The 11,981-nt window shown below is 31.0% G+C and overlaps 2 protein-coding genes and 2 long non-coding RNA genes across 8 annotated transcripts; 1 reads left to right on the top strand and 3 right to left on the bottom strand.

Moving 5' to 3' along the window:
* Positions 1-1,446: 1,446 nt before the first annotated feature.
* Positions 1,447-2,277, bottom strand: LOC116775736 (uncharacterized). The gene is made up of 2 exons (XR_009753249.1): positions 2,004-2,277; positions 1,447-1,737 (listed from the first exon to the last, which is right to left on the bottom strand). It is a non-coding gene; the product is annotated as an uncharacterized LOC116775736 (long non-coding RNA).
* LOC133319727 (uncharacterized) lies at positions 2,271-6,323 on the top strand. The gene is made up of 3 exons (XR_009753248.1): positions 2,271-2,394; positions 5,623-5,754; positions 6,232-6,323. It is a non-coding gene; the product is annotated as an uncharacterized LOC133319727 (long non-coding RNA).
* LOC116775735 (zinc finger matrin-type protein 5) lies at positions 5,802-6,985 on the bottom strand. 4 transcript variants are annotated; one of them, XM_061525079.1, is made up of 4 exons: positions 6,756-6,985; positions 6,484-6,659; positions 6,219-6,353; positions 5,802-6,125 (listed from the first exon to the last, which is right to left on the bottom strand). In XM_061525079.1, the coding sequence occupies exons 2-4, from the start codon at positions 6,608-6,610 to the stop codon at positions 5,866-5,868; spliced, it is 522 nt and encodes a 173-aa protein (XP_061381063.1). In that variant the 5' UTR covers positions 6,611-6,659; positions 6,756-6,985; the 3' UTR covers positions 5,802-5,865. The 4 variants fall into 4 exon arrangements, with proteins under 4 accessions (XP_061381063.1, XP_061381062.1, XP_061381061.1 ...); XM_061525078.1 differs by having other exon boundaries at positions 6,726-6,984; XM_061525077.1 differs by having other exon boundaries at positions 6,484-6,651; positions 6,726-6,984.
* A 2,054-nt stretch (positions 6,986-9,039) lies between these two features.
* Positions 9,040-11,866, bottom strand: LOC116775795 (uncharacterized). 2 transcript variants are annotated; one of them, XM_032668787.2, is made up of 3 exons: positions 11,706-11,866; positions 10,833-11,541; positions 9,040-9,829 (listed from the first exon to the last, which is right to left on the bottom strand). In XM_032668787.2, the coding sequence occupies exons 1-3, from the start codon at positions 11,772-11,774 to the stop codon at positions 9,342-9,344; spliced, it is 1,266 nt and encodes a 421-aa protein (XP_032524678.2). In that variant the 5' UTR covers positions 11,775-11,866; the 3' UTR covers positions 9,040-9,341. The 2 variants fall into 2 exon arrangements, with proteins under 2 accessions (XP_032524678.2, XP_032524679.2); XM_032668788.2 differs by having other exon boundaries at positions 10,833-11,538.
* Between the last annotated feature and the right edge of the window lie 115 nt (positions 11,867-11,981).

The following is an 11,981-nucleotide window of genomic DNA, read 5'->3' as shown; positions in this document are numbered from 1 at the left end:
AAGGGTGCTGTTTGAAGCAATTCTATCCGCTTTCAGCTGGGAGCGAATGTGGATACCCTGAGATTTTTAAATTAACGGAACTAAAATAACTTTTAGTTACTCGACGGATCGAAAATGTGTCATAACTATACACAATATTTACATTTATAAAGTAAAAAAATTGACCTAATCCGCGGATTTTAATAAAAAATCACATAATTTTTTTTCTATCGCGATATTAATTTCTATATATAAATTTTTTAAAATATTAAAAGTGCCTAATCTATTAAAAAACTAATAGGTGGGTCGAATTATATAAACTCAGTGTGTTATTTTATAAATGTTTATGTAGTCTTTGGAAAGTTTTTTATTCAAACACTCAATTATGATTTCGACGGTCGGTCGATGCGATGAAACTAAAATTTAAATTTAATATTAAAAATTAATAAATTCGACTATAATGTACGAAGGGTGAACAAAAAGTGATACAATATTCTTAAAAGAAATATAAAACTAAGAAGTTCACACGGAAATATTGATGCAAACCCCTATAGAACAAGAAGTCATGGTGGCCTAGAGGTTAAAGGCCCGCCTCTCATACGTGAGAGCGCGGGTTCGAAACCTGGCAATTACCAATGTGATCTTTTCCGAGTCATATGTACTTTCTAAGAGTATTTAGACACCACTGACGGACGGTGAAGGAAAACGTCGCGAGAAAACCTGGACCTACAAGTTCATATTATAAGTTTGAAATCGCCAACCCATCTTTGAGCAAGCGTGGTGATTAATGCTCTAACTTTCTCCATGTGAGAAGAGGCCTTTGATCAGCAGTGGGCTCCGATGGGCTGATGATGATGATGATGACTGAGAAGTCATACTTATTTATTACCTGCGATTACACTGTAATTCTGTTAGTATTCAATTTAACTATCACTATGACACCGTCGCGTAAGAACTTTAATAATTATTACCTTATGATGTTTTTATTACGTGGTATGCATAATAGAAAAATGTGTATTCGTTATCGCTTTACGTATTTTCAATAGAACAAAGGCCGTTAAGCAGATAATAATTATCCTTAACTTTATTTATGTTATGAGACTTAACGAAACAGAAATTCCTAAGTAATCATTTTATTAAGACATCATTTTAAATATCACTTATGTGCATTACACTCACAATATATTCCTTGAAATAAGTGATGAGAGAATACGTGTTGAGAGAATACGTGTTGAGAGAATAAGTGATGAGAGAATCGTAAAATTAAATATTTTTTTACTTAACAACTCCGTCGTTGAACGGATCTTTAATAACATTAATGATACCAGAGTTTGGTACTTTTTTGAAAACATTGAAAGTTTCTTTGAGTCTTTCCTTTTTAATGGAGTTAAAAAGGGTTAACACCAATTCCTTATCTGCCTCTTTGTCTGGTTGTTCTAAATATGTCACCATTTCTCTAAGTTCGTCTTTTACTTTATGATCCCTTTTAATTCTATTTATTTCGTCAAGTAAATACATGGTGGATACTCTGTGATTCTTTAAAAAATCCATTATTTCTTGAACTCTAGCGTTATGTTCTTTTAATAATTTCATAGATTTTATCCTTTCTTTTCTCGCCAAATGATCATAATTTGTACGAGATATTGGCCTCCGGTTTTCTTTATTATTCATAATAATGAGTAAATAGCCATTGTTATTCTTAATATGTTTTTCTGTACCATTTGTACTTTTTGCGATTTGCAAGTTCAGCAATAAAGTCTATAAAACATAAATAAAATTATAATATTTAACGGAAATAAAAATTCGCAGTTCATAATAGGAATATAAACGTTTCTTTACACAAAAAAAAACACATACAATCAAATAGTGTTGGGACTATAATTATTTTGAACCGCATTATTAAAACTAGCAATTTTTTGTGATGACGATGAACATTTTATGTATAGTATATAAAAAAAAGTTTTAGAATATTTTTATCTAATGCAAAAAGGAACATCATCAAAATTAGCTTAAAAAGTTATTACCTATTTTTATATCACATCGTCTACACATTTCCGAATCAACTTACCATAGTAAAAAAGTATACCTGCAACATAATTTTTCCAATCAACTTACTTTAATTGAAAATCTAGAGAAACTGTTATTAATTATCGTTACGTCAGTTTAAAAACTTCCAAGGGATCCTAGAATCGACAAAATTTTTACTACATATTCATTTTAACTTTTATAAGCAATAAAAATGCTTTTTTATTCTCAAACAAACATATATTTTAATGTTATTTCGTGTAAAATTGTATCAAATGCAATATTTTATTTTATTTCCTAACTATATGTAAATACCAGACAAATAGTGTGGCTTAAATTATGTCATATATGTGCAGAATATTATTATTAATGATTTTCACAACCTTCAACGTAAGTTCATTAAAATTTTGAAAAAGTTCTGAATTTAAATACTTGCTTTTTTTTAATCATCGTCGTTTACATATGGGAATACCTTTATCAATTTTATGTTACATTCAGTGAACACAAATAGATTAAATCGACAAATCGGACGTAAACAGTTAAATCAGATTAAGTATAGAACATGCAGGGGTATTTCTGTAGTTTTTATATAGACGATAGCTTATTTATATCTGGAGTGATCCATTGACTTCTTTGTAACAGTGCAAATTGTCAGCTACAAAAGTTGGAGGTCGTAAATCATTATTATTAGGTATATATACTTTACTGAACACAATTTTATTATAAAAAAACGGTTTCGCCTATTAGCTTCAGGTAGTAAATATTCTTTTAAGGAGCTTTTAAATATAAAAAGATTTAGATAGTCGAATTAAAAAGACATAGTGTCCCAAAAACAAACTGCTCGATCTGTAAAAGGTCGGCTGCAAAACATTGTCTGGTGAATAGAGCTGAGTATAATTAACAATCCAACCATAGCGAATCTTGAGTCTCGTCGCAGAACGCAAGAACTTACTTTTCCATAACGTGGAGGGGTAACTTAGGATAGAGTTACACAGTTCAGAAAAAGAAGATACGAACGATGATGTGTGGAAAGCCGCTTGAGCTTATTTAGAAATTAATATGCCATAATTTGCTCAAGCCAAATGTGTTTGTTACGATAATATTCTGGGACGCACAAGTTTATTGAGATCACCTTGGGTCAACTTGATGAAGCATCAGAGTAATTAATAACAGAAATAAGAGAATGCGGTAACATAATCTTAGTAGAATTTGGAAGAAATTCTTATATATGCCTATGTAGCAGATTTAAAGGTTTTGCTGCTAATATGTGAGATGTAGACGGACTACGGCAATGGCTTATGCAGTTATATACTAAAATCTTTCAATGAATGCAATCAGGAAAAATTACGTTATTGTAAAAGTAGAAAAAGATTACCTCCATCGACCCTTGCAATCAAGCTAAGACTTGAGATTTATGATGGCAAACATGTCAAAAAATTTTTTGGTTTCACTCGAAAAAAAATTCGCGGTGCCCATTGATTGAAGCGACCCTAATGTTTGGACATCGTATTTTTTTTTACGACATGCGTTCCGTTTTTCGGCGATAAAATTCCGGCCGGCCTATTTATTTTTTTTTCATAAAAAGCAACCCAGATAACTAGGCTATGCAACAAAACTTTGATTTGATCGGACTGCGATTCGGTTGCCGAGATCATATTCGTGGAGACTTGAGTCGACGGGTAGAATTCCGCTCGTTTCACTCAAAGATCGTAGAGAATAAAGGATAACACGCCGTCCTGAGGTACCACTGAATGTTAGGTCAAGTTTCGTTACATAACGTCGAAAAAAGAAAGAAATATGATAAATAATATATCATAAACAACCGAATAAAAAGCACTTTAACTTGATTATTGACGAAATGTATTTCATCGATCACTTTGACTAATCGAGTAACAACGCTATGACCAGGACGGTATTAGGCTTGGAAAACACTTTTAAAGGAGTTCATGTTGCAGAATCCGAATATCTTACCAACCAATTGGAAGGTTTTTTTGAGAAGAATGATTTGTCATTTGCCCTTCAAACTTCTTAAAATTTGCAAGAACGGATTAAAAAATTAATGACATGACTGATTATGAACACGTACAAAATGGTCTAGTATTAAACTGCTCAAAATAATTATCAGCCTTGACCAGAAAAAAAAAAACAGAAAAATCTAAAACTGATGTGACATCACTTCAAATAGCAGACGTTTCGTTAAATCACGGACAAATGGTTGAGAAGACACGCTTATAAAAGTATAGGGAATATGAGATAGAAGTTAAATCACAACTCACGACCCTTCCCTTTAGTATATTTATAATAAGCACACACCCGACACAACCAATAACACAAAAGAACAAAATCAAATATTTTTTTGTTGCATGAAGTTTTTCTACTGTTGTTTACTTAGTAACGTCTTGAATTTACAAAAGTATTATAAAGTTTCTATCAATAGCGGTGTAACTTAACTAGTTGCTTTATAAATTTCATTATCTTCCTCAAGAAGGACGTGTTCAAGTCATCCTGATTGTTTTTGTGTTATTTGTGGAGAATACGTTCGAAAAATTTCGTTAAATGTGTCGGACCGTGAAAAAGGCATACTTGGACTACTTTTTGTTTCTGTTGCTGTCAAAGGCCAAACCTCGGATATCAAGATTGGTATTTAAAAGTTGTGTTGAATTTTTGCGACTGTGGGCAAACAAAAAAATACCAACTTTAAGTACGAAGCCCCTATTATCTGGCTTAAATCATTCATCCATCATGACTGTTATTTCTGTGTAACGGAAATCTTTGGAATACTCCAAAAAAATTGCTCTAAGAGGATATATCGAAACTTAAATCTGCCATTTGCCAGGTTTGAGTGTTAGTGACACATCAACATAACAGAAGCCATGTACATTCTCAGTTCGAAAAAGCTCTTTACCAAAATTGTTCCAACAACTTGTAAATGTGTTTCCAAAATTGAGTAGCGAGAAAATCAAGTGGTATTTTCGATGGCCCACAAATCAGGAAGTTAATAAATGATTAAAAATGTCATCGAGCATATGACAGCTGTCGAAAAATGTGCTTGGGAAGAGTTTGTTTAGGTAGCGAGGAATTTTTTGGGCAACAGGAAGTCTGACGGCTACATTCAGCACGTTGAATAGTTGATGATACACTTTTAGTGGCGTGCATGCAATATGAGTATTACCTCCTATTTTCCTGAGAATCTTGGTGACCTAAGCGAGGAACAAGGAGAGCGTTTTCAATAGGATATTCGCAGAATGGAAGAGAAGTTTTAGGGGTGTTGGAATGAACATATGATGGCTGATTATTTTTGGAGCATTCAAAATAGTACTCGTAATAAATCTCTTTCTAGAAAATCCAAAAAAAGAAAATTATCGTCAGTATAAATATGTCCAACAATTTTTTTAAACTTAAACTGTAAATAAAATATATGTACATAACATTAACAATAAAATTTCCTGTTACTTCATTACTCCAAAACGAGAACTTCTACATAAAAACGGTATTTATTTTTGAAATAAGTGTGAAAAAACTATTCAGACTCATTCAAAAAATCTCATGCTGTCATTTGCTGTTTTCTAGTATAATACATATACTTTATATATAAAATAAAAAAATTATATGTTCCAGATGTGTGAACTACGTCGAAATTACAAGCCAGAATACCGTTTCATCAACTACCCTACATACAAGTTTAATCCAATCTTAAACAAACTCGTCTCTAAAACTACTTCAATTCAATGGATGAGATATATTTAAAACGTAAAAGACTTCATTATAAAATATTAATTATAAATAAAAAAAATTAATTCATAAAAAGACTGAAATATTTATATACAGTCACTATTTTTTTTTTTTAATAAAAGGCTTTATTTAACATTTATTATCACCCCACTCGGTTATAAATACATTTATAAAATCATCGGTTTTAAATTTTCTAAGACTGGGTGGTAATTTATCTCCATACTGTTCAAAAATAACATTATAATTCCACGGTAACATATGCGTTATACCATTTTTGTCTACCAGTGCATTTTTATTTTCAAAATATTCACATTTATCGCTTTGTAGTTTATCGTAAAGCTCTTTGAAGGATGGTTGGTTCGAATATGATACATTATTTTTTGCATCGACTGAAATACAAAAAAAATATCGATTTAACATAATACATAATTTTTATACAATAATGTCTTTATTTCTTGATGTACATTATAAATAATTCTTACCAATTTGTTTTAGGAGACATAATTCATCTCTTGTGTAATGAGAAAATCTACACATTGTACCAAAATGACATTCCCCTTTTAGATATTTCAGACATGGTTTTTTATTGTTTTCTTCTTCTAAAATTGTCTTGGCATCTATAAAAAACAAAATGATTTTTTGAAATATACATATATATATACTAGGCTTAGTTTCTTAACAATTAAGAAAGTCAATAATATCATCTTGATCACTTTAAAACTTTAGTTGTAGTTGTAGAAGTTTTACCTTTGAACTGCTTGTAATGTTCACCAACTAACTTCTGATGAGCCATACCCTTGTTATGAGTTTTGATGATCAATGGCGCTGAAGACATGGTCTTCTCACAGTAATCACAATAATATTTTTTACCCATTTTGGTTTCACAACTTGTTTTTTGTTATTGGTCTGTTAACGCTGTTATACTTCAATTTAAATACAAATAAATGAAAACGTATTATTACGATTTATTTACTTTACAAGTTCATTACCTACACTACACTTATTAAAATAAAATTTACGTTTAAAATACATGTTGTTGTTTGTTTAAAATATGGACTTCATCCGTGCAAAGACGTGCACAGTATATTCTACCAGTGTCGTGTAGAATGGAGGAGACACGATCCGGGATTAACTTTTGAATGAAATAAAATTTAATAGCCTCGGTTGAAGTCACAATTAGGAACTTTGTTAGTAGATCTTAAACAGCGTTTGAAAAATTAAAATACAAAACATTCAAAAATTAATGTGACTTTGACGTAACTATCCATTTGACAGCTGTTTATTACATTCCTACACCGCTTAGCAAAATCACAATTTAAATTATATTGAAAAATATTCATTGAATTAATGACAATTAATTCGATTTTTGCTGAAAATACGTTACTGTAGTATCTGTTAGAAAAATACAACCTTTGATATTGAATAATTTGAAACTTCATAAGCAGAACATACATTTTGTTTAGCGTTGATTTAAAATTATAATAGTTTTTGTTTATAATTTTCTTTTATAATGTTTCCAACGAAAATATTTTATTTAATTTTGAAAATGCACAAGCAGTCTGATCTTACATAAAAATGTATTTTTCAACTCGATACAAATATATTTAGTTATTAATCTTAGTTAGTTTTACCCTCCACAAACTAGGTATCATTATCACACACAATATTTCTCTTATTTATTGCGATACTGTGACTACTGTGAATCAATTGAATATGACAACAAAGAAGTTGGCACATTTAGAACTCCCTTTTATATATTCACTTATAAGATTATAATTCGTCCAAAAAATTAAAACGTTGACAATGGTAGAGTATTCCACGATTCTAGTGCGAATAAAGAGATAGTTAAAAAAAAGAAAACAGCTTTTATATTATGTTCAATATTTAAAAAATAAACATTTGTGTCTATAGGCTGTGGAAACTTGAAACACGACGAGTTAAAAAAAAATATTCTTATTACACAATAATTTATTCTTATTACAAAAAAATACAAATACATATTATATATATGCATTTTTAATAAGAGTTACATTTCACAATAATTAACATGGTATTCATATACATTTCATTAAAAACCTTCACATTCGATCTATTTTAATAAAATATATTATTGTTTATATAAAAACACTTACTACATACTTAATTAATATGAAGGTTTGTGCTTTATGCAACGTTAATAAGGCTAAATAAAAAGGGCCATGACTAATGAGATCTAAGACTTTTGCGAGTTTTATTCATTGTTATGAAACTAATATTATTCGGATATACTACACGTGCTTTATTTTTGTAAAAAACTACATACTCCCGACGTTTCGGTTAATTTTCACATGTCACATCTCATCACATCTCGTCTGCCCGTGGTCACGGTTGCTGAAAAGGGTCATGACTAGTAAAAAGTATCCTTAGTTAGATATATTAATAATGGAAATTATAAAGATTTTTTAAAGAGAAACTTTCAAATATTAAATAAGCACTTAAAACTTACGTCAATTTAAATTTGGGGAAGCCATATTATATTACTGCAAACTATGAAACGGTCATCACTATTATGATCATCATCATCATCAGCCTATCGAAGCCCACTGTTGAGCAAAGGCGTCTTCTCACATGGAGAAGGTTAGAGCATTAATCACCACGCTCGCTCAAGAAGGATTCAATTTTATAATTTGAAATTATAACACCAGGTGTGCTCACGATGTTTTCCTTCACCGTTTGTCAGTGGTGTCTAAATACTCTTAGACAGTATATCACACTGGTACTTGCCAGGTTTCAAACCCGCGCCCTCACGTCTGAGAGGCGGGCCATTAACCTCCAGGCTACCACGACCACCATCACTATTAACATGTTTATTAAAAAAAAAAATGTTCACTTGCCCTAAAATGTTTATTTGTATTTCGATTAATATTATTTCTACTATTATGTTTAGTAATATATATATAAACTGAAAACTAATTAGTTTATTTTTTGTTTTTTTTTTAAGTTAATAAATTTTTCGTTCATAAATGTTACATATAACCAAAGAGTTTTCAACTAAAATTTTTATGCGTATCTTTTTATTTCTATGCCTTATGATAGATCAAATACAAACGCTTACTCGGTTTACTAAAATGTAAGAGACAGGATTAATTAGAATTTGTAGTTTTACGCACAAATATCCAGAAGTAATGCACAGAATATTAAAAAATTAGACAAGATATTTATTTTTAAATTATTGCTTTATAAATACTCTTTGATTTTCCTGTTATGGTAATTTATCTTATAAAATTTCATTTGAAAATAATAATAAAAATGCAATAAAAAATAATTATTAAAACTTCTTTATTGAGACCAAATAAACACGTAATTTGTAATAGATAATTAATGCGTTATAAGGCACTGCCTCATAGTCAATTCAGTTTTCAGTTAGCTTAGCATTTAATTTAGTACCACACAAATTTACACACTCTCCCGTTTGAAACGTAACTCTCCTCTTTTGGCAGACACCATGAGGATAAGAATTATAGTTTACATTGACATTTAATTAACAAGTATTCGGTGTTTTAAATAAAACAGATATTATCTTTATATTTTATATTACTTTTTCAACAGTCCTTGCAAACTGGATATCATCCTGTTCTGCTAAAATTATATAGGCGTGTAGGTGATATATAAGAACCATATGAGGAATAATAAGGAACAATTCTGCCATAGTTTTGGAAACCGTCTCCAGATTTGAAGCGATTATAAAAGGGGATTGTAGGCTGTTCATAGGCTTGACGCAATTTTGGTAACAAAATATTTGTAAGTGGTTTGGGTTTGGGCGGCATTGGGCTCCTTAAAATCTGAAATGGATTTCCTTTAAGGGGTGGCGTATAAGGATATTGGTTACCAGGAGAAAGGGCGGGGAAATCTTTTTTTTTAACTTCTAACTGTTCATCTTGGGAATCTTCTTTACCTTCCTCTTGTTCTGGTTCATTTAATGGTTCGGCGCTTCTCAAATAACTCGGTGTTCCCTTTGTAGGAATTCTTCTGGGCGGATACATACGACGTAAATTTTCCACTGACTTAGCAGATTCCAAAGCACGCAAGTACCCATTCACTATTCCTATATCACCTAAAATCGTTGTTTCAGTTTATCTTTAAAATCTGCTTTCAAACAGAAGTTAATCATTTATATTCCACACTGCTGTACTCTATCAAGTTACTTAAGATTAAGATCAAAATATAACTTAGATATTGTTAACGCATTTTCATCGGGGCAAGTATTTTTAAACACCTTAATAAATAATCAAACTTGTTTAATTCATATTTTATATGTACATAAAATAGTGAATCCATATTTTCCTTGGTCACGACATTACGATTTCAGTACTTTTTTTATTGTTGTGTTTGTCATTGTGAAGACAAAATTCTTAGAAAAGAAAAAAGTTAAGAAAATTATTTGTAAATATAAAATAAAATAAAAAATTACAATCCCCTTTTTTACAAACTTTTTTTTACTATATTTTTTGCTAAGCATATTCTTAATAACTGTTCGTTATTTATCAGTTTCAATATCGCTACTGAGACATAATTTTAAAGTAATAGTTGTGATGATAGAGCTTACAGTTCCTTGGGATACCAACATCCCCAAAGACCATAACATCAAGGTCAACAAATATAACGAGCTCACTACCGAACTCACTCGTAATAGAATTTATACGCGGTAGAAGTGGGAGCGTGAGGTATAACGGCTAAATCTCTCTACAACCTACTAAAAGACTTGGGCCTGTCCAGAACTCACATCAATTCAGGTTATTTTCAAATTTGGTTAGGTAGGGAGAGGAGCTTGGACAGTGGACTCGAGCGTTCAACGCGCGTTAGTTTGGGGCCTCTTACACCTACACCTGGGTCGCAAGTCCCAGGCACTTTTGAAGCTCCTCTCCCTGCAACGTGACGGACCCGGCACCAGCACGGTGAATCCATTGAATGCTAAGAGGTTTCGTCTCTATCCCATACCCAGTTCCCTGGTCTGAATATGTGTCTGGTCTTTTATTAACTTATAAAGATTAACACTGTGCTTCGAAAAAGCTCTAACTGTCTATTTGAATAAAAAAAAATATCTTTATTTATCTTACCGGTTCCGATAAATGCGTTTGTTTTTTCGATTTCTGGCACTATATCCTGATAACCGGCTAGGACATCCTTAACTGAGTTTGCAGTTCTTTCTACAAATTCTGTGCCAAAACGCGGAGCATTGGCTTTTCCAGTTGGTGGCGTTACGTAATCAGAAAAAACAGTGGTCGGTTCTTGGTTAGGTTGACTTGTTTTGGAATATTCATCAGTACGCACTGTGTATTCAGAATAATCGGAATCATTTTCATAATTTTCTTCCGCCTCAGCACTTTTTTCTGTCTCTTCAAAATTTGTATCAGTGGTTGCTGTACGTTCGTTTACATCAGCAGATAATTCTTCTAAGTCGATTTTTTCTTCTGTATCAGAAATTCTAGATTCCAATCCCGTGTTATCTGTTTCAATATTTTTTGTATCAACGTTTTCGGGCACACTTCGTTCTAAAACCTTATCTTCTTTCGCATTGTCCTCTCTTTCGTTTATTGGTTTTGGTTTATTCTTTCTTAATCTTATCTTTTTTACGTACGCTTTATCTAATTCTTTGCCGATCTGAATGTCAGGGATGTGACTTTCATCGAGATTATAAAGTTTTCTTAATTCGTTTATGCTGAGAACACGGTCTTTATCAAAGTATATAGTCAATGCTTCTTTATCTCTATCACCTTCAGATGTTCTGACTTTAATGTCGTCTCCATTATCATTGGTTGGTTCCTGCTTAGTATAAAACATATATATAAATATATAATACATAATTTCACTTATGTTTTATACAAAATATATTAATTCATTTTAAAAATTATGTTGTTTATGATATGTAATTGTAACTATTAAGATATAAAGTAATTAAATGGATATCGTTTTGTAATATTAATACTTACTTTTAATGATTTTCCTCTTGATATGAAAGACAGTGAAAATAAAATAAAAATCAACAATCTTCCTCTCATATTTATTGCTGTGTAAACATTTTTATATGACAACTAAACAATTAATGTTCCCATTGACTTATTTCACTGAAATAAAGGAGTTAAACTAAACTTTATGATATTCAAAAACGACAACTATATAATCAATTAGCAAAGGTGCATTTAAGCTATGACTATTAAGTAGATATTATTTTAACTACCATAATAAAGCTTAAAATATTTTGCTCT

Source organism: Danaus plexippus, chromosome 27 (assembly GCF_018135715.1).
Source record: "Danaus plexippus chromosome 27, MEX_DaPlex, whole genome shotgun sequence".
Classification (NCBI taxonomy): domain Eukaryota; kingdom Metazoa; phylum Arthropoda; class Insecta; order Lepidoptera; family Nymphalidae; genus Danaus; species Danaus plexippus.
Note: the sequence above shows the minus strand (reverse complement) of the source record. Positions and strands in the feature narration are given on the sequence as shown.